We start from the raw sequence: 23,762 nt of genomic DNA, 5'->3' as shown, positions 1-23,762 counted from the left end.
CACAAAAAGTTGATCGTCAACGGATCAAGAAACTGACATAATCCATGAATGGAAGGCTTATTACTGTTATTGAAAAGAAGGGTGGCTATATTGTTCAATGATTATATATTTTTTTTAATTTATGTCAGAAATGGTTATTTGTAAATTTTGAGTTGTTGGTTTATTAATCTCATTTTAACAGATGAAAATAAACAAGTGAGATGGTAAAATTTTTGTTTTTCATTTAGTTGCATAATAATTCTGCACTCTAACAGTTGCCCAATAATTGTGCACGCATAAATATTCTCCTAAGAAAGCCAAAACCTCACTTTTACTTTCTTAAATATTCAGGTTTGAGGTTTATTAACATTTTGGATTTACCGAGAGCACTGTAGTTGTTCATTAATAAAATGAATCCTCAAAAATACAACTTGCCTAATAATTGTGCACACAGTGTATGCTACGTGTGTAGCTGATATGTATTTACCAGCCGAATTAATATGTATGAACATGTGTCTGTGCTTGTAGGTGCTATCTTGAAGTTAATTGAAATGCACGTTGTACATGAAGGAGCTGTTCTTTGTACAGTGTGTACTGCAGGGCATCGGTACAGTGAACTCTCCTATCAAAGCTTGACATTGTTCTTGGACTCTGCATATTTGTGTCTGTGGGTGTTTCTGAGGCTTCCTGCTGTCTTCCATGCTGTTTTTGGATTGACCTATGACTCAGGGTGACTGACTCATTCCAACACAACTGAAGTTGGCTGAACTGCACCAGATTTCCCAAAACATCCTAAAAAAGCAACATCACTTTAGATTCTTTCAGTCCTTTTCTATTAGTCTTAATCTGTAATGTATTTTCTTATATCGTAAGTGAGACACTCAAATACCATTTCATGTGTATACATAAAACCTAGGCACATGCATGCATACATGGAGAGGTAAATAAGATGTACAGCAAGTGCTTTTATTTAAAATGTGAACTCACATACACAAACACAGTTGTCAAATGCTAGATTAGATGCAGTGGAGGCTCTGCATACAACAGGAGGAGCATTCAGTGCACCGCTGTGATAGAAAATATTAACTGTAGCACTCTTACCAATACCAACCCTAGAATTATCCTCTCAGCGGAGGTCTCTCTGAGTCCTCCCTGTCTCTCTCAAGAATCAATGATGTGGGGGACACTCAGCTGGTGTGGTGGGAGACCCACCTGCATACGAGGCATACAATAACTGCAGCAAATTTTTTGCTGTGAAGAGAATGAGAAGAGAATGCAGATGTAAAATTGTTATATCGTTTTCAGTTTGATGGATTTAAAAGGCTGAAACAGAACTGCTTTTGTGAAATTGTTATATCCCATATTTGGAGTGCCCAATATCCACTGTTTTTTAGAGTAGTTTCAGGTGCTTCATGCAAAAATGATCACACTGCCAAATCAATTTTACACTTTAGTATTGCTTTATCTCAGAAGCACCATATAGTGGATTAAACACTCGGCAGATGGAGGTGAAACTGCAACCAATTTTATTGCACTGCAGTAAATTGATCCAAAGGATTATTTTTAAAAAGTCAATGTATTCCAGTAATGGATATCTCCTGTTATGCTGTACTATGAATATAACTGTATGCTGGCCAGAAAATAGTCTGCCCCTCAGGGTGGGTTAAGCTGAGTGGCAGGTATGTAGGAAGAAATCCAGTTACATACAACTGAAAGTAGCATAAAGATTCTCTTTCTTGTTCGCACTTTTATTTCTTATTTTATACTTGTAGCTGTATTGCATTTACACACATCATACATAGAGTAAGATGTAGAATACCTTTCTATGCATAATGAAAATTGCACAATCCCACTTGAGCCTAAAGCTGAACTCATTAATAAAGACATTAAAGTGGAGAAGGCCCAGTTGGAGTTGGTTACAGCCTCTAGGGTTTCTAGTGGTTTGTCATCGGCTTGGTCGAAAAAGATTTAACCCCAGCAGCAGCGGAGGGAAAGTGGAGCAATAATCAAAAAAATGGATCAAAGTGAGGGAGGACAAAGGCTGAGATAAAGCAGAGAGTGAGAAAATATGTAGAGCATATACAATAATCTTAGAAGATGGATCAAAGATCTACCGACACTCTGGCACATAGGACTCTCCTACTAATTCAAGTAGAACCAGTTGCCTTCGTACACAGAAAACTTTAACTTTCTCCATGTCAGTAGTGCCGGCAGCTGTAATCCCGTAAGTTTCATGCATACACTTTTCTTCTTTTTCTTAAAAACATCCGTTCTTGAAATTCAATTGTGAGGCTTTTGTGGTGTGTTGGTAACTTTAATGTAGAAGAACATCACTTTTACTCACTTAGATGACGTATGTGCTGCAGAGTAACCTTCCTTGGGTGCTTCCCTTTGCATTTTCCAGATTGCCTTCTTCCTTTGTAACATTTGAGATAAAGCAAACCAATAAATACATTTGTAGAAATCACATTTATTTTTCTTTAAACAGTTTTTGAACTTTTCAATAAAGATAAATTAAGAGCCTTCATAAAATAGGTTGTGTCTCAACACATGCTTATAAGTGCACAAGGTCAGAAGGTGATATATATACCTATCACAGTCATTTGAGTTTGTGCTATAATGTCAATCAGACAATATAAACCTGATTTTGGTCTGTGCATTAAATCCCCAAATCATACATGAGCTGCTATCTGATTTAGCTCCGGTTGCACTGGCAATAGTAAAGCTATGGTGCACATTTATCAGAGTGAGCCTAGACGTTTATGGTAACCTACCACTGGGCAGGCAGATTTTGAAATATTATCCTGCTGGCGCCGCTGCCCTATGTCACGTTCTCATCCTCTCAGACAAAAGCTACTGCATATTGCCAGCACGCTACAGTGGCTAATGTTGCTTTTACTTTTTCAATACATCATGTAAGACGGCAAGTCGAAAGATAGTCATAGAAAGTTAAAAACATACAATCTAGACTTCACAACAATCAACCAGAGACATGAAGTTCGGCCGAATTACAGATTAAGTGACACATTCAGACAGAAGGGGAAATGGGGCTGACAAAAGTAGAGTGGCAAAACAGAGACAAAGCAGCAGAGACAGACTTTTTGCTTTCTTCCAAAGTACAGCCACAAGCTGTTGGTCTCAGTCTGCCAACGTAGCTCAACTTCACAGCCATAGATAAGCTTTGTGTGTGTGTGTGTGTGTGTGTGTGTGTGTGTGTGTGTGTGTGTGTGTGTGTGTGTGTGTGTGTGTGTGTGTGTGTGTGTGTGTGTGTGCGTGCGTGTGTGTGCGTGTGTGCGTGTGTACGTAATTCATAAGCATAGCCAAATCAAGATCAAGAGATTATCATGACCAGTGGCACAGAAGAGGAGCAGAGAGAGAAAGGGAACGGGAAGAGAAAAAAGAAGGAAAAGTCTCTAAATGGGCGAAACAGTTAGCGAAGAACACGCTCTACAAATACAGTTAGAGGGTACAAAGAAAGGACTAGTTTATATTCACCCCACACTTACCTGAAAGCACCAGCATGTGTTCACATACACATTCCCACAGGCTCCCTGTGTATAACTCTCTCCTCCCTCTGTTTCTCTATCTCCCTTCAATAGCTCCCTCCCTCCCTCTTTTACTTTCAAGGAAGGGTAATCCCTCTTGTAGCTAATGTGCTGTGACATTTCATGGTACAATAGGATTTGGGAGACACTATGTATTCTCATGGTGCCAGGGCCTGGCTGATAACCTCGCTGTCTGGGTGATTTTGGACTGCAGCAACTCCTGGACTAGTTTTTATCTTACTTTGGAAATCTAATTCTCAAGGTAGAATTGCAATTCACAGTAATACAGACTCCGAGGAGACACATCAGGGGTTATTGGTAAACCACAGTAACCGCATGCTACCACACATCATCTCATTTTAAGAAATGTGCTGTTTAGAAACATCTGATTTGTAGATTTAATGTGGCATCAACTGCTGTGACAGATTAAAGTTTTTCTGAGCAGCGGTGCAAGTGACAGCCAATGAAATCATTTTCTTACTGAGTGGTGCAAGTTTGACACATACTGTGTGCTACTGGATCCACTTGCCTTTGGAAAAAAGCATTTAACATTTGACAGAGTGCAAAATAAATTTCAGGTTGTCACCTGCAGGAATATTTAGGAGAATAAATGATGGACAGTTTCCATGTTTAAGTACTGTGCATTAAAGGAACAGAACAGACTGATACCCAAGGAGGGGTCGTATATTATCTGCTGTTGTGTTTCTAGTGTTGCGATAGCATAAATATTGGTACAGCACACAAATGGAGCATTGAAACAAATACAGAAAAGCCAGAAGCAACCTTTCGACAACATTCAATTGTTCCACTAACCAGATTTTGTTCCCGTTGTATATGTGATGAGTGTAGGGCTGGTAATTTTGATACCGGAGCTGATGCCTTGGCAACAGATTTTTTTTTTATGCCAATTTTCTAGAATCCATTTTAAGAAAACAATATAACATTACATATTAGGGTTCAAATCTTTAGTTTACACCGGCGTGAACACAGACAAAGTTGTGCGTTTTAAAATAATATGTGTCAGTGTGCATGTAGGATAGGTATGGAGTTGGGTACCCAGTCCGAGCTCAGTGTGAGAAGCAGTTCAGCCTCAGGGAAAAATCTAGTGTTATGATTTTTATTTTATATATTTTTGGCATTTGTCACCGGTCGGTGCTGTTTTGATATAAAGCAGGTCTAGGTGCTGTATACATACTGTGAAAGTGTCAGAGTCTTCAGTCCATGAAGAAATGCTCAGCCCACATTCAGGGAACTATGCCTTTTGGACTTCGGTATGTTTGTGATGTCACAAACTCACCCTCATATCATAGGTCCTTCCTCATCACGGCCAACTGTCCAGTCTTTTATTATGAAAAAAAAAGACTAAGTGGTTGTTCTTTCGCTGAGCTAGCAAGCTACAAGACCAAAGAAAACCTGCGGTTGGCCTGGCGACAAGAGTCAGCCAATCAGAACAGACAGTCATTGATGTCAATGCACCTTATAGTCATTGACAAAAACTAAAATCTCTTCTTGATGGAGCTCCAGAGAGAAGCTGAAGAGAGAAGATGTAGAACTACGTATATTGGTACTTAAAACCACAAAAATATGTGGATTACAAGACTGCAAAGAAAACACCGAAATTAAAAAAAAAAAAAAAAAAAAAAAAGGGATGTTTGAATGACAACGACAAAGGACCATACCTCTACAGTTAACCACATTTTCATCTTTGCTTTGAGGAGAGGGGCAAAATGCTGATAATACACTCATTCTTCCTTTCTTTCTTTTCTTGTTGATACGGCATACTCACTGATAAATGTTATAAATAAGTGTGTCTGTCTCTCGACTAAATGTCTTAGTTTTACATAAAGGTAGAATCTTGTTGTATGAGCAGCCACATGATGTGGATTGCAGGGTTTCCATTCAGATCAGCTCATGGCCAAAGTGCTTATCTCACCTCTTCAGCTGATATGTGATGGTAGGAGATGGGGGCTTTAAATGTACTCATCGACCTTCAGACAGATATAATGTTGCCAGAGTGCCTTCAGCTGGACGACGCTTGGAGAATGTTGTGAGGGATAAATGTTGAACATTCAGCTTGACATTTAATGTGGATTAATCTTTGTTTGCATTATGTTTAATAGCAATAAATGAAAGCATTACAAACATACAAACCACTGAAGATGAAGAAAAGGAAGATGCTGTGCTCAGTTGCGTTCCCTTGATTGAGCACTCTATAATTGGCCCTCTATATGTTGTTTGTACTGTACTGTGAGGGGCCACCAGCTTCTTACTCTGAGGGGCATCTTACAGATAGCAGACCGACCTCTGAACAGGTTTTTCTTGCTGCCAGTTGCTTCAAAACAACCAGTGGAAGCAGGTTAGACATTGTGTCTGCTCATCTGGACACATCACTTTTTTTTTGTTACTAGAAAATGTCTTGTGCATATACGGATCTTATTTAATGCACAGTTGTTATATGCACAGTTCTCTTAAAGTTCAAATTCACAACTGCTGCAAGCTACCTATTTTTCAAAGAATGAGATGAACATTTTCATTTCCCTCAATAATACCTGTGTGGATTTGAAACTACAAAAGAGCTTTGAATAAGTCATATTGGCCCTGGGAAAGCTGCATAAAAGGCTCTTCCTTAATAAGAACAAACTGTGATTATTTGGTTATCACATGATAATAATGACTTACCCGTTCACATTATTTCCTCCTAATTCAAACTGTTGTGAAGCCTTGAGTCTTGAAAAGGCTAATTCGATTCACAACCTGTCATTTTTGTTTGCACTAAGTCAAGCCTTAAATCATCAAATGAATGACTTTAATCCTAGTCGTGCAGAAGGCTCCAGTGCTTTGCAGAACATCTTCAGCCTTAGCTAAATGCAGATTACAACTGAAGTGAGCTGAGTGTTTATCGAGCTAACAACCGTACCAGGGGACCAGCATCTTGTCGTTTTGATTTGCCGTAAGATTTCTTTCGAGAGTGTGACAGCGAGCGTGAGACAGTGAGAAGTGTCACGCCCAGATTCATGAGACGGGCTTGGCAGGCCTGATATTGCTGTTTTGGCTGACTGTGTTATACCTGGAGGGAACTCACTGCTGCCGCTGCAACGCTGCAGCCAATTTAGCTGTAGCACAGCTGCTAAGAGGCTCCCCGAGGTGTGTGTGTATGTGTGTTTCAGGATTAGCCACAGCACCAATTAAAGCCTCAGACTGGTTTTTAAAGGATAAATTATTAACAGCAGAAGTGACCTCTCTGGTGGCCTTTCTTCTCTCTCTGCTATTCTCCTGCCTTCTCCTCTTCTCCCCAGCCTTCATACGCTTTTGTCAAACTCGCTTCCCTTTCGTCGTCTCTTTCATTGGCTTTCCTTGCTGCTGTTTGTATTCTCTACAGTCCGTTTTGTTCCACTATTTACCACTGTACCACCAAATGGTGCCCCTTTTCAACCTCTAATAGATTATGGAAAGATGTTTAAAGAAAATGTTTTAATATATTACTATATTTTAGAATTGAAATGGGAAACAGACGTAGTTGTATGTTTTAAGTGTCCTCAAAGTTGTAGTTGTAGATCGAAACTCCCATCTTCTCACAAGGCTAAATTGAAGCAATAGATGGTTGTGTTTTATTAGAAATCTGTAATCTTTCTAGTTACTCCATCGCCTCTTTCTACCTGACGTCTGTTCTCTATGATGTTTCTTTCCAAGTTGTGGTTTCCCATACTGCATCTTTCGGTATATTGATGCCTCCAGGATACAGTTGGGCTCGATTGTTGCTCGATGCAGCTCGGCTGCATTCTCCTTTTCCTCCCTGTGTTCAATAGCAAAAGCATGTTAGCCGGTAATGGATACTTTTAACCTTTTCCAGGTAATTTGATCAGTCCTTTAAACCAATCCAAGCACACGCAGTGTCAGGGGTTATGATTGGCGAATGCATCGACTGCTGCTCTCACTGTTCGGCTGTTGTTTTTTTAAATGGGAGAACCAGATCCCTTTTTGATTTGATGACTGTTACCATCCTGGATTCTGAATTATAAATGTGAGGTGCACTGTAACGTCTCTCACAAGAGCCAAAAGAGTGAGAATTTTTTTAACCGGAATGTTTCTAAGACCATTCATGCTGTCTTTCAGCATTCCAGTAAATTTCTTGTGGAAAATGGTGCGGCATCCCCTCATCATGGTGGCTCGTAATGAACCCAGATAAAAGCTGTTTTAGCAAATTGACTCTATTAAAATACAGTTAGACCACAGCACGTACAATATAAAATATTAGTTTTCATTTTAATAGTGTGTACAGCGGAGGGGCATTTCCGAAGTAAAATTCCGAGTTTAACATTATTAGGGTTAACTCGCACCATGTGCAGCTGATACTGGTCTGGCCAGCTGTGTCTTTCTTTTCTACATGTTTCTGTCTAATCTACCACCTGAGAAATACAAAATATAATGATCTCACTCAGGGTCTACCTTTGTTCTCATCCCCTCTTATGGATTTTCCCTCCAGATATCCTCAGGTCATCATCTCATTTCAGTCAGCGGGCTTGGATTCCACTCAATATGTTCTTACACTCTGATCTCTTCCTCCCTTCTTCTATCCCTCCCTCTCTCTATCTCTCCCTCCACTCCTCCCTGGTCTCTCTCATTCCCTAAATATTTGTCTCGCTCAGATTTGATGAAGGAATTTAATTAGAGCAGAGAGAGAAACAGGAAGGAGTGAGGGATAGAGCAGAGTAATAATGAATGTTCAGTGACCCTGAGAGCAGACAAGGTAAAGATAAGTGTGTTTAAATCAGACCTGGTCAATCTGAAGGAGAGAGGCGTATTGAACCTTGTTACTACATTAGCCAAGACGGTATAGATTAAATGGTGCATTGACGCTGCAACACTGCTACCCTTATAAATGAAATTAGCAGTAAATCCTGAAAAACCCGTGCAGAATAATATCAGCAGCAAAGTCTTATGTGCAGCATCACGTCTTATAATTTGTGTTTTGCCTCCATAGCTCAGTAAGATGATCCTAAACAACAATTCTTGTTTACTCTCTTTTCTTGTGACTTTTATTAACATAGATTATGTGGAGTAGAATCTATCAACCTTGGGTTTGTTTTACAGTACAGTTCTTTTGCCCTGTTGCTGGGTCCCTCACTTGTAGAAAGTTGCACGTGTTTTTGTAAATGTAAAAATGTTCTGCTTGAAATATAAGAATTACATGATTCCTAAGAATTTAGAAGATTAAAGGTTTGTACACTATGACCTTATTATATATTTGCCTCATAATAAAACGTAGAAGGCTGGCTTGGTGACGAGTACCTCGTTAGGTTGCTACTTTCTCTAGCCCACCTAATACCTTGACCAAATAGCCTACCTATCGAGTTTGCTTGCTAGAGATTGTACATCATTAGTCAGTTTTAGTCATACTTTGTTTTGTACTTGTTAGTTTAGCATGCTAAAGTGCCAAACTAAGATAGTGATATGATAATCATGATCTTACACCTGGCACAAAGCGGCACCAATTTATTACCCAATCCAGTCAAATAGCAAATGTACTTGCGCAATGTGTTTACCATGTGCTTGGATTATTCAATATAACACTATCTTTTAATCATATGATGATGTGTTTTCAGGTGAATACTGCCATTTAGAAAATGTTAGACAGTTTAAAATATTAAAGCTTAGATTAAAAAAAACATTTGTGCCTAGGAGCGGTTGAGCTGTTAGCACGGCATGACTTGTTTTAACTGACAGGTTTTTTTAATGTCTCCATTTATGTTTAGATATAAAAAGTCTGCTACATGATGTTGAATGGATTTTTTTTTTTTTATTATTTTTGTTGTCCTTTATTTGTTTGTTTGGGTGCGTGCTATGGTACTGCGTTGAAAATGTGATGGTTCAGTTAGAGAGATTTACCCTGGTACACATTAAATTTTATCAGCAATGTCAACCAACTTGAGGTAGTATAGACCAGCAGGGACTCCACTGTGCTTTTTCATAACTTGCACCTCTTCCACAGACTGTTATAATCCAGAATCTATTCACCAACACTAGATATTACTGCCGAGCTGCCTGCTCCACAAAAGTAATAAGTTACCATTCCCATTTCTCTTGCCTTGCATTATTTTCCCACATAATATTCTATACATCCCGACCTGTGATGTTGCGTCGCTTATGGTGACATTTTAATTGATTCGCTAATGAAAGAAGACCTCCCCCAACGTGCAAGTATAGACACACACATGCCAACTCCTATCCTTCAGCTCCTCATTGTTGTGAGAAGACGAAGCCAACATACACAACCTGCACAAACGCACACATAAACCAAATTCTATCCTTTCAGCTTCTCATTGTTGCCGTGGAGAAACATTATTCTGTCTGCACACTTATTCTATAGTCTCCATTCTTTGACCTGACGCTATATAAGCATCCTGTCTTATTCTTACGCCCTCTTATTCTGATGGTAATTTGACTGCCTGAAAGGACTGGCGGAGGATTGTTCAGTCTCATTCAACAAAACACGGTAAAAAGTCATTCCTGGGATTAAAAAAAAAGCTCTGCGGTGGATTTCCAGGGCTCTGTTGTCGTGTCTGCAGTTGCCTGTCGGCCCCCCCGTTCATATGCTAATGAGCTGGAGCTTGATTGTTTCCTCATATTTTAATCTCCTGCCTGTTGTCGGAGGGGAGAGGGTGGGGTAGTTGGGGGGAGCAGCAGATAGGAGGGGTGTGGGTATGAGGAAGAGATGAGACGGAAGGAAGAGAGATGATGATGGACATGGAAGAGACCAGAGGGCAGAGGGTTGTCGGCAGCTGAGGAACGGAGAGGAGGAGGAGAAAGTTGAAGGCGCAAGGTGAGGAAATGAAGTTATGTAGGAGGAGGAGAAAAGCAAAATGTTTGACAAGAACAGCGGAGAGGTGAGGGACATGGGAGGGCAGGATGAGATTATTAATATGCAGGGAGGAGACAATCAGAAAAAGAGGGATAGAAGCGCTGCGGGATGATAAGTGGGAAGATAGGAATATACAGTTCACCTTAGAAGGAGACATCCAGAGTTCACCAGCAGTGACAAAGAATGGCAGCTTTTTATAGAATGCTGCAATTTTTAATATAGCTTCATTTTAACACTGAGTGTGTGTGTGTGTGTGTGTGTGTGTGGGGGGGGGGGGGGTTCACAGAAGAACACTGAAACTTCCACACATTTCCCTCTGGTCTGTATTTAACCAATCAGGATTCACAGACCGAGTCTGCCGCTGCTCGTCATACTCCTGGGTTGAAACACTGACCAGGGGGCAATGAGAAGAGCGAGGGAGACTTTCTTGAATAAATTAATGTTGCATTTGCATAAATATCCATAATAAAAGAGCTTTATGCAATGCCCCTCTTCAATATGCATGTTTTTATTCCCTTTTTGTGACTTTCATGCTGGAGGTCATGCAATTTAAGAGGAGGAATGTAGTTTGGGATTTTTTTTTTTTTAGACTATACTCAGGTGGAGATTTAATCATCGTTGTGGTTTTTGAAATAGTGGAGTGTTTTTCTTGGACGTCACTCACGAAGGATTTTCTTTAGCGAGGTCAGACACTTTATTGTTGTTAGACTTAGTTGCTCCGATTGTTGCACACAGCAAAGACAGCACAATTGCAAGAACATGGCTTGATCAAGGACTTGAATCTTAGCCAGTATGCACACAGAACCTGTATCTTCAGAATAAAATGTGAAAAAATATGCCTGTCTTAAATAGTAAGAAGTCCCTGTTAAGCCAGTTAGTGGCAAAAATGTGAACTGTGTTGATAGTTGTATTTTAGTGAGAATGCTTGTTGTGTTACTCTTTCCTTGTTCTTTTTTCAAAGCATTGTCTTGACCAGGTATATCTTGCACATTCTTGCACCCAGAATTAATCCACTACATTTATTACCATTTTAACTAGTTGCACCATTTTCTGGCACATGCAGCTCACAATCAGACAGGGTAGTAAAATGTCCCCAACATCCACTCTGTTTGAGAGGACACTGGTGCACCGACTCCATTAATCAGACAACAGCATCAATACTGGACGATTTTGCAAAACCCCGGATTATATTCTGACAATCTACTTTTTTCTAAATCCAAATGTTTGTTTGTTTTTTTATTCTTGCTTTTTGCAATATCTGCACATCGCAACTATCACTATGATTAGGGAAAGCTTGTAGTTATGGCTGAAACAAAATGGTAAAGATATGGTTAGAGTAAGCAATGTTAACCAATAATACTACAGTGCAGTCATGGTTACAGCCTAAAACCCCTTAATTGCCAGGAAGTGAGCTCAAACAATCTCTGTGCCCATAATCCACCCTCACCTTCACAAGCTTGTCTTCCATTCCTCATGGGTGTAAAGTCTGAGGTGCAGAACTGACTAATATTGCAGTGATCTCTTGGGATACTGGGCTGGTTGCTCCATAGAAAACCCACAGGAGGCTCAAAGCCAGTATTCAAATTTTTGCTGAAAGTTGATGGTGCAAACTGCTGTTGCAGTTCCACTTATTTTTTTAACTGTTCTATACTTCTTTGCGCAATTCATGTGATGATGTCACAGCACATTCAGACCCTTGACATCCTAACAATGCACCGTTTGACATAAACCAGTCTTCAAGCCTGTTCCTGCAGTTTTATGTGGACTGCAGTTTGATTCAGAATCCAAATACATGAGGATAATTTGTACCAACATAATTTTTCAATTCAAACTGTAGAATTACATTCTCTGTTCACACAGACACACACACACACACACACACACACACACACACACACACACACTCTCACAAGCACACGCACACGCACAGACTACTCAAATACACAATGTTGTTGCACAAGCTCGTGGTGGGCTTTTTCACCAACATTACCCAAAACCTTGCATGCAAACACTCACTCAATCTTGTTCCTAAGAAGAATAGATACGCAGGCTATAGCAAATTCAAATAAATCTCAAGTTAAACAGCTTGCCTGCACCTCCCTCCTCTCTGACCTTCTCAAAAACACAGCCACAGGAATTCACTGAGAGTTCAGCAACCTACCACAGTCACCCTCCATCACCTCCCTATATCCCACCAGGTCAGTGAGCACCAAGTCCGGACTGGATGTCCTTCTGGGTTGTTTGTGCAACTTGTTTATGACAGCCCAAGTGTTGTTGATGCGGTTGTTACTGATATTAACGAGAGAGCTAGAGGGGTAGAAGGCTGGATAACGCCATTCCACTGGGAAGCAACCAAGACGACCTGATCTTCAGAGGAAATGGAGGGAAACGGGGAAGGAGGCCAAGACAATGATGAGCGAGGGGAGGAAATTAGGGGAGAGGTGAGAGATAAACAAGAGACTTGCGAGAATGTGAGTGGAAGTACACAAAATGTAATTGTGGATAAGACGAACAGACAGAAAGCACAATAATGCAGAATACATTACTGTAAGTAGCATTGTCACAACATTTTTTCTGAAAAGCAGGAACAAAGGCTTTATCTAAGGAAGAACTCAGCTCTGACACAATGGGTTTTTATTGTGACACAAGGAAAACAGTCTGATCAAAAAGTGAGCAGTTTTGCGAGCATAATTTTTTTTAAATGAGGTAAATATACTGCTTTAAATTGCATTTTAGGTCTAACAAAACTTACAAATGCTGTGGTCTTCTTTTGTACAATTATTTTGCTGGCAAATTAAATAGGTCAGTCAGAGATAGATCCACTTTCTGCCTTTTAATTAAAGTGGAACTTTTTTCCATTCTGATTGACCTCACAGTGACCTTAAATCTAAACTGATGAAACTTGCAGACACCCTGGTAAAAAAAAGTTGATATCCACTTATTTCTACCTCAATAAACTACAGAGTGTCTGCAGACTTAAAGAGCATTACATTACAATAATTATGCTATTTTAGCTCCAGGGTATAGTTAAGTCTAGTATTACCCTTATAAAATATAGTGGTTGGTCTGGTATGTTTTTGTCCAGTGACACACCGGGGCATCGTAGTGAAAAAAACCAGAACCCCAACAAGGGAGGGCCCTCACAAAACCTGCAATTACGGTATTTTACATTATTAACACAGTAACATAAGTAATGCTGTTGGCTGGATAAATAGTTTGAAAAACTAAAGTTCTTTTGAACAAAGCTCACAAACATTATTTCACAATGGTCTCATACTAGTATGTATATGGATTTTAACTACTATTCCAATAGCTAGAAGATGACACAGTTTGGCCTTCAGTTTATGAAACATCCACAAATAATGAATCAGCTGCAGGTCCACCACCTTCTCATGTTTCTGGTGATATCAGATAATCTGAGCTCAAGGTGTCACTAAAAGTAATTTTTAGGGGTGTAGTGATATTTGAAGTACCGGAGTGCATCTGTACTCATCATGTGCACTCATGCAAACACAGTTAAGCTGTAAATCATATGTTAGGTTGTGCAACTGCTGTGGAGACAATTTTACAGTTTACAGTAATCTATAATGTATATTTAACTCACTTGAATTTATTAAAGTCAACAATATTATCCTGCTTTGTTCAACGGGTGTTCTTTATTACTCAAAGTATTATTTCCTGATACAGGAAGTGTTGAGTTTTCATCAACACAAAACATAATGCGCTAACTTTAACAAGGCTAACAGTAGCGGATCCAAAACAGACTTACAGTAAACATCATGAATCAATCAATACACCTAAATGTTGATATGACAACTTTGACCATTTCATTTTGTTTTTGTTGGCTCTCTTGCATGTTACTGCTTTACTGAATGTAGAAACGTGGTGGAGCATCATCCCAGTGATCTCCAGCAGCACTGCACGCATGGATATTTCAAACCGCCAAAATACCAAGTAGCCTATTTTATTGTTTTAAAAGTATCGTGTAATGGTACACAATTTTAAGATACTTTGAATACACAAAGTTTCCCAGGTAATAACTAATAATAACAACTAATAACTAAATTAACAGCAGCATCAGAACAGTGTAATAACAGGAGTCCTGCATTAAGACCAGCAATCAGTTTTAGAGTGATCACATGGCTAATCCAGATTATTTTTTTTTTTTATATCTATAGATTTTGCCGTTAGGTTTCAGAAATTGTATAATTATATGTCTTTATTACAAACAGATTCAGGTAGCACTTGCTTGTAGCTAATTTCCCCAAATTCTACACATAAAATTCCAGTTAGGGCTTTTGGGCCAAAGTAAGATGATTTTTTACCTTTTATTTACGCTTCTAGTGTCCTTAAAAACTGTGATGGAAATTATGGAAATAAAAGTCACAGTCACAGTCACAGTGAAAGCCACAAACCAATTAGATTATTTTGAGAAAAGAGGCTTAAATGTTGATATCACGCTGACTATATTATATTAGTTTTTAAACACTAACATGTACAAGGACAGATTTCTGTGCTGCTGCTGATGACAAGTCACTCCAATCACAATCATTATATTTAACATGTATTTTAACTGTTTATTATATTGTGGATGACCATACCTCTTGATTATGACTGTTAGGAAAGCGAACTGCAGATACTTTTCCAGGAATTCCAAACTTCTTGTGGAACTGGACTTTGAAATGGTTTTATTAAATAAAGCCAGGGTGTAATTTCCTTTGGTATATAATTTACTCTTCAGACTAATCATGGGCTCGGCTATACATCTAGCCAACATGTCCCTAAACTTGACACCAGGAAATCTGTAAGTATCCTGTATTGGAAATCATTACAATGTCACCAATAATACTTTTTATACATGCACACAGCATTACCTGAACATGCTGTGGTCTTCTCTGTCTCCCTGAACATAAATATGACTTTTTACTTTCCTTTATTTAAATGCTTTAGAGCCCTCTGTGTGTAGTGCTTGTAATACACTGCAGAAACCCTTTAGCCAGATCTTCCAATCAAACTCGGTCCAGACACAATAGTTGACAACAAAGTTATTTTTATAAATTCCTGAAAAGGCCATTTGTTTTCCTTTTCAAGGTTTCCGACAGAAGCAATAGCCAAAGCTTAATTTAGCTGTTTGTATAATCTCAGACGGTATATTGGGTGCCATGTTTCCCTTCCGATGAATTCATAAGCTTTTCCTTAAACCCATCCGCTACTGTGTTTAGAGGCACACAAAGTAGAAGGGAATCTCAGTGCTGGACCAAAAATAGCCTGCATTCTTTCCTCTGTTTCAGGAAGCATCAGTGGAGGCTGAAACAACCCTCTCTCTCTCTCTCCTTTCTCTTCCTCCTTCCCCTTTCTGACTTCTGACATCTCTGTGCTGTGCTCCATTCGCATGCAACAGGAGCAGTTTCTAAACTTGTTGATTGCCTCTTGTACATGCCTTGGCAAGGAGTCTACAGCTGCATTAATTGTTTCCATCACTTTATTTCCCTCTAGGTTATGCAAATGATGCTTTAAAAGCTTTCCTTTTTTTTTTTTTTGTCTCTATACTCATTGCTCAGCCTTCTTTGCAATACACTAGTCAAATGTATGCTCACCAGGTAGGTCAGCAGGATGCATATACATGACTCAGTGGAGCAATGTTTTGCAGTGTGTTGCTGTTTCAAACCTCAGTCGTGCATGAAATCTACAAAAACCCAGCGACTGTGTTTGCTTTGTGTGACAGTTTGTGACGCTCCCGCCGAGGCTTTTCCCCACTCCGAGAGATGCTCCACTGTACTAAGTGTGTCAACAATACCATCTGAGAGGCAGCCTTCAGTCCACACACTGTGACAGCAAACTAATCCTTAAAAGAGAGAAGCCGTGGGTGGGGCGGGGAGTGTCGGGTGGGGATGGGGGTGGGTGGGGGGAGGGGGCAGAGAGGTAGAAATATGGAGCGAGTATGTGAAAAGTGGAAAGATAGAGGTTTAAAGACCAAGAGACTGAGCGATGGTGGCGTCCAATTTGACAGTGAGCGAGAGAGGGAGCAGAGAGGGGAAAGTGCAGATGCTAGAGAGAGAGAGAGAGATTTTAATGTTTCAAAGGATTTCCCTATCACAGACTGTGACACATTACATACACAGCTCACTATCATCCTGACCCTGACAGCTGCACAAATTGGCTGAAAGAGGTTCCCTGGGCAAGGCCTTTGATCAGGTGTGTGTGTGTGTGTGTGTGTGTGTGTGTGTGTGTGTGTGTGTGTGTGTGTGTGTGTGTGTGTGTGTGTGTGTGTGTCAGCGAGAAAAGAGGATGGGGAGAGACTTTTTACATTTGGGCATACCTGGACATCTGTGTGTGTGTGTGTGTGTGTGTGTGTGTGTGTGTGTGTGTGTGTGTGTGTGTGTGTGTGTGTGTGTGTGTGTGAGTGATAAAAGGCTCTTTTCTGCTCCAGATCACGGTGGAATGAAATACATGTAGACAGATCAGAGCGACAGTGTGTGTGTTAATTCATGCCAGCAGTCTGGTTTTTTGCTTTTGTGTGTTTATATATTGCATCCAGCATTGTCCATGCAGTATATGTTATCTGGAGCATGTATGGCTTTTATAGTGATATTTCTCTCTTAGATTTCAGCCGCGAGTCTTTTATTTGTGTCTGACACTTCCCATCAGCCATGCATCCATGTTATCTTTCAGAGGTGGTTGGTAAACAAACCCATTGTCAAGAGGCTCATATCAAGTCAGCCTTCAACCCAGTTCAGGCTTTGAAGCGGTAAGGTTTTCATTATCGTGATCACACGCACCACATGCAAAAGCACATTAGATAGATAGACTTCTCATTAGTCTCATGTTCTTATTCCTCACTTTATATTAACACATTACATGACATACTTTTGGAAAGATGCCTGCAGAAAGCAGCTTTTTTTTTTTTTTTACACGTGACAAACCATTTGTCATGAATGGAAAATACCTCATTGTTTATACTTACACTGGAAAACTAAGGTTTACAGTGGATGATTATCGAATTATTTATTAACAATGTAGCATAATAAATCTCTCAAAATAGTGAAACAATTGCATTCATAATTTTCTGGAGAATTTCCCAGTTCACAGATTTTCCTTGTTCTGTCTGACTAATTGACCAGAACGAAGTTGATGTTTTCCTGTTGACTAAATTGACTAACTTAATTAAATGATTCGGTTCACCCCATTTTTAGCACTATATGTGTTCTTACATTTGTATCTTCAGTAGCTTGCAGACCCAGAGACAATATTTTCTCAGTGAAAACTGTATTGGGAGATATTTAGGAAAAAAATACCAAACTGCAAATGTATGAAAAATTTGCAATAAAGTATTTGTCACAGCTATTAAAATGAAGTATTACCCAGTATAGCCTCTTCTTGTCTCTGTACTTTGTCATGTTTCTGTTGAAGTGTACTGCATAGCCTCATTGTGGGCTGTTTGTGTGAGGCACTGGCCTGTAAATGACAGAGGCACCATCTCCTTTTACTGCTGCATGTCTGCTGTACTGCACATGTGTTGAATCCTGTTAGCGCTGTCTTTCTGAGTTGCCAGTTTGTGTGTGTGTGTGTGTGTGTGTGTGTGTGTGTGTGTGTGTGTGTGTGTGTGTGTGTGTGTGTGTGTGTGCGCGTGTGTGTGTGCGCGTGTGTGTGTGTGTGTCAGTGTCAGTGGAGGGAAATACAAGTAATGGATTAATATCAGAGCTGGCTCAGGCTCCATGTTGCTGTGCGGTGACAGCCTGTCATTATCGCAAGCACCGGCTCACAAACACACACACACACACACACACACACACACACACACATGCAAGCTCACATACGTAAGTAAGCACTTGCATTTATGTACACGCGGTCATACACACTTCTTAATACAGGGTTCATGCAGGCACACACACTCTATCTGTCTCACCTGTCTCTCTCCTTTCCATACGATTTCTTTCCCTGACTCTATCGCTTGTCATCATGGCACACATTCGAGTGGGCCTGTGATCGTCTTAAACTACAGCAGGTTTTTGAACTCATTCCATCCACTTCCCAACAGAGAGACCAATGTTGAGGCAAGATGTCTTCGTCGAGCCAGTGTGCCTGTTTTGCTATAGCAGGAAGGCAGCAAACAGTGTTTTGAGCGCTGTTGTCGTAGGAGCCATCAAGCTTGTTTACTTCCTCCAAACTTAACCTAATAGTTTGCTTAAGGCAGCAGGCAGGCAGGGTTGGGTTTGCCATCAGTGCCAGACCCTCATTAATCGTTGCACTGCCCTTCCTCCCTGCCAGAAATGGTCATCTTATTACGCCATTTAGCCAGTATTGAGCTGTGTAATTGGACAGTGGAGGCCAGTAGGAAATGTTTTAGTAAGTTAAGGGTGATAAAGGGTCCAGGCCTGGATTAAACTCTGGATGGCCTATATGCACCCAAAGCAGGATGCGTGACATAATTGTATTAAAAGTACTGAATTCAGAGGGTTTAAAACTTTGCCTGAAGAGGCTTATCATAGCTTGGAGTTGCAAGCTCACTTGTGCCATGGAAAATGTCAGATGATATATTTGATCTACGTTTGCTTGCATTGCAAAACATGTTAAATGAACATTTTTAAGATGATTATTTTTCAATTTCTGCATGCAAACACAGACACCACAGACAAAACACACACTTACTCACTTTACAAGTCTCTTCATCTTCAAAGTTACCTATGGTTTGACTCAAAAGTATTATTTTTTTTTGCATTGTCATAGTAGCAAACTGCTAAGATTGTAGATTCCTAATGTTTTTGTTATTGATGCAAGCTCCTGTTATAAAAGCTGGTACCATGACTATCAAGCACTAATTTATCAAATCCTGCTTCCTTAATTTGATGTGCTTCCTGTTGAATCAAGAGATTGGTGTGGGACAGGAAACGATTACTCAAAAAGATGAGATGGAAGATGTTTGGGTAGGAATGTGAGGCAGAAACTTAGGCATGATCAAATTTGTGTTTCACAGAAAATGGAAAACAAAAATTGGGTTGTGACCGTAAGTGACCTTTTTTTCTTCAATCTTCTCTCTTTATCTTTGCAGCAGTCCTATGCTCCTCCCCCTCAGCCCATGGCTCCACCCAGCCCCGGCACAACAGGAGGAGGAGGTGGTGGTGGTGGAGGAGGAGGAGGTCAGGGAGGAGGACTAATGGAGCAACTTAGTAAGACTAACCTGTACATCAGAGGCCTGCCGCCTGCCACCACCGACCAGGACCTCATCAAGCTTTGCCAGCCGTGAGTTTTATTTTATTCTATTCTATTCTATTATGACTCTGTCCACGGTCTGCAGCTACATTAAACTGCTTCCTTCAGTGCAGCACAGTTCAGTTCTTTCCTGCTTAGTTCAGTTCAGCTTGTGGTAATTAGTGTTTTGTGAGTCCAACAGCAGCTTATAATGAGTATCAACAGTTTGCTCTTGACCTCTCTGTTCCTCCCCTCTGCTTCCTCAGAGGAAAAAACACAACCCAGCTGGGCCTAACCCATCCGCTCCCCTCTGCACTGCGTCATCTGCACACACAAGGACAGATAAATGCATCCCTCTGTCCATCAGCACGGCCTCTAAACCTTTACCAAGTTTGCGTTAATGACAGCGTGGCAGCTCAAACCACACATTTCATAATAATTGCGATAAAATTAGGCTCGATAGAAATTTAATTTGCATATCAAGTAATATATAAAATGTGATGATTTTAGCGCTACAGTATTTCACAGCAGCTATTCAATGATATTTGCATGCATCTAAACATTTCAGTAAAAGCTATAACCAAGTGGATATGTAGGATTGGTATTGGAAAGTGATGAAGGGATATTTTCATTCTTCACCAGCAGCTCTGTTACGACTGAGCAAACTCTGATTCTGTGTTTATTTTAACCCTCTATGCTTCGGCAGCCGTCGCTGTCGCACGCAGCTTTTGTTAGAATTGTCCCCCTGCTCACTGTTAACTTTGAGGTTGAAAGTTGGTTCTTGAGCCTGAAAGCAGCAGTTGACAAAAACATTCTCACCACGAGGTCCGTTTGATTGAGTTACCCTCACTTGATCTTCTTCTGCAATGATGATAATGATGCTATCGAGTGTAAACAGGATTTTAACTCAGGAATATTGTGTAATTCTGTGGTTTTGTTGTTTTCAAAATGTAACCTTTAAAATATAAGCTTTTTGAAGATTTTCAGTTTTTTTCTTTTAAGCAGATATTGTTTCTTGTAAAATACACACCAAATATAAATACTTAATATTAATTTACTTGAGTGGGATGGGAAATGTGGGCGAAAATACTTGACATAGAGCTTATGACAGCATTGTAGAAACAATTTGGAAAACAGTTTTACACCAAACAGTGTTTGCAGGTCATTGCTAATGATGCATTTCCACTAACATGCAGATATGGTATATAGTTGTATCTGTTCTGTTCTTCTTCATGGGTGAATAATGTAGTTTTCCTGATTATTCCTTGACACCAGTAACTTTAGCTGCAGCAGCAGAAAGCTGACAGGTGATATCTGGGAGCTGGAGTCAGTAGAGTTTGGCACTTCCCTTCCTGTTCTCCTTATTGGTGCCAAAAATCACTCCTGCACATTTCATTCCCAGTCATCCCCATATGGACAAACACGGATCATTATACAAAGGATAAACCATCTCTCCCACAGAGGTTCTTTTCATAGCCTGATATTATTTAATATAACTGGAGAACAATATATTAATAACTATTTTTAGCATTTATTTTATAGGTATGGGCTTTAAATGCTCTGATCAACAATTACAATTGATTTTGGAATAAAAAAGAAGCCAGATGAAACTAAAATGTGAAGACACATACACACACCCTATTCCTTGCCCTTCTGCATGTCAGCTGCAGGTCAAGCCTGTTGTATTTCAGCTGAGCCCTGGAGGCATTCTGGAGAAACGGTGAAAAATGGGGGCCAATAAAAGTTTCATTAGAAGCCTAGTCAGTGTGCCAAGTGTCCAGTAACATTTAGGAAAGGTCACTGGGGGAGATGCGGGGGCGATCTGTTGGGCAGCAGTCACAGCGTTGGGTTTCTAACCCCTCCTGGCTTTCAGAAATAGACAGAGTGGCAGTTTCCTGTCACTCACTGACATGACGTGCGCGCATGCACACTTCAAAACACGCACACAGTTACAATGAATAACGGAAGGGCAGTTCCTTGCAGCAGACACACACTTGGGCGCGCGCACACACACACACACACACACACACACACACACACACACACACACACACACACACACACACACACACACACACACACACACAATCACACTCTCTCTTTCATCTCAATGTCATCCTCATCCTTATTGTTACCACGCGTGTTATTTTTTTATGTGTGTGTTCTAGCCCACCCACCAGTACCAATCCTCATTTCCTCCTTCCATCCTTCTCCCTCTGTCCCTCACCCCTCCTCTCCTCACTCTCTGTCTCTGTGCCAGTTCTCGGAGTGTCAGTGAAAAGTGCTGTTGTCAGCTGACATTTCCAATCACTCCCCCGGTCGCCCAAACTATGGACACACTTTTAACGTCTGGGGACAAACCAGAACGTGAGAGGAATCTAAAGCGGAGCACAAGGGCAATTTCTCCCCCCCCTCTCTCTCTCACTCACTTTCACTCACACTTGTTGTCTTTCTGTCCCTCTATCTATCTATCTATCTATCTATCTATCTATCTATCTATCTATCTATCTATCTATCTATCTATCTATCTATCTATCTATCTATCTATCTATCTATAAGGACAGCTGAGTTTTAACCTCTTCAAACAACTCAAAGGAGAAATCACTGAAAAATAATATAAAATGCTGAATGAGTTCAAAATCTCTCATTAATCATCAACAGCTGAGTTAGAACATCTTAAATCATCCACTAAAACCTGCAACATGGCTCATGAACTTCTGGGGAAAAATGTGCTTGATGTTTTGGTCGTAGTTGATTTACCTAACACATATCTTTCTGTTTTGAACTTTATGAACTAATACAGCATTTTAAAGATAGAGTTCATCATTCATTTTCACACTATTATATGAGCAAAACTCTATGGAATTATTTTCTGCAACACTGATTAAACTTTGTTCTTAAACAGTAGCAGTAATATTGTTGGTAAGTGTCCAACTTTCTATAATAACAAGCTTTCTGTAAATTGTAACACTGCTACATCTGGTTCACTCAGTATAGCTCTTTGTTACATTGCAACTGTGCACCAATGAAAATAAAACAGAAAATACAAAGTACAGCTAATCAGAAATAAGAACATGAATGAAAGACAATTATTACAAATCATGAACAAAAGAGCAAACATGAATAAAAGCATACAAAAACCCCAAAACAAATTAAAATCCTTTAAAAAAAATTAATAATAATAATTCATAATTTTCTTTTTAAAGAAGACACTTATGTATCTTGCCTGATTCCCAACAGAGGGTTATTCCTCAATTGTGGATCCCTTATGGCAAATACCATAATGTCCTCTGTCTCAAGCCTGGAAACCAAAAGCAACAGCTAGTCTGCAGATCTGAGAGTACGAGCTGGTGTGTCAAGGGTGAGATGGTAGGTAATGTAAGATGGGGTGGCCACTAACATTTCAGGATCAATTCTGAACACCACCTGTAACCAGTGAAATAAGGCAACAGTAGGGGAACTGTGCTCATATTTTTGAGTTCTTGTAAGAAGCCTTATTGTGGAATTTTGTATAAATTGCAGACGGTTTCTCAGGCAGTCCTGCAAATAATTCTGTAATCCAGATGGCAAGAGATAAAAGCGTGAATGACAGTTTGCGAATGAAAGAAATGATCCAATCTTGGCAATAGCCTGTGAGTTGATTGATGTTGACTGGTGAGTGTTCAGCGAAGTTCAGGTCTGAATCAAAGATTACGCTCAGATTTCTGGCCTCATGGGTGCACTGCAAGCCCTGGGAAAGTAAAATATTACTAGTCTGCTCACCATTCGAAGTGACTGGACATTCTGGACCTAATGCCCACAAGATAGGCTCTTAGTGAGGTAACTAAGGGGAGGTCTGATGGATTTACGGTGAAGAATATTTGGAAATTGTCAGCATTAAAATGGCAAGAAATATTGGAAGACCCCAAGGAGCGGCAAAGGTAATATTTATGTAGCTAGACAAGAAATTTTCAATCAACACAGAGGAGGTTCTGCCACTCAGGTATAACTTAAACCAGTCTAGACCAGTCCTAGACATGCCTGTCGAGTCTTCTTGATGATCAATTTATATCCCATAATCAAGTGTATCAAATGCAGCAGAGGTTTAGCAACACCAAAATATTTCAACTGTTTAGCAGGACCATAAGCTAAAAGTCTGCTCATATTGACACAGTTTGGAGAGTTCTGAATTCAAATCATCCAAAATAGAT

General features: G+C 40.0%; 1 protein-coding gene across 3 annotated transcripts in view; it reads left to right on the top strand.

Moving 5' to 3' along the window:
* Nucleotides 1–23,762, top strand: part of LOC138194470 (RNA-binding motif, single-stranded-interacting protein 3-like) — a 119,109-nt gene that overhangs the window by 15,605 nt on the left and 79,742 nt on the right. For all 3 annotated transcript variants that reach the window (XM_069143232.1, XM_069143233.1, XM_069143235.1), the window contains exon 2: nucleotides 19,433–19,623. In XM_069143232.1, the coding sequence (XP_068999333.1) occupies nucleotides 19,433–19,623 (191 nt within the window). The remainder of the gene's footprint in view (nucleotides 1–19,432; nucleotides 19,624–23,762) is intronic.

Source organism: Embiotoca jacksoni, unplaced genomic scaffold (genome assembly GCF_022577435.1).
Source record: "Embiotoca jacksoni isolate LCO1_2020_lvr unplaced genomic scaffold, fEmbJac1.0.p SCAF_11, whole genome shotgun sequence".
Taxonomy (NCBI): domain Eukaryota; kingdom Metazoa; phylum Chordata; class Actinopteri; family Embiotocidae; genus Embiotoca; species Embiotoca jacksoni.
The sequence above is the reverse complement of the archived record's forward strand: the minus strand, read 5'-3'. Positions and strand labels throughout refer to the sequence as shown.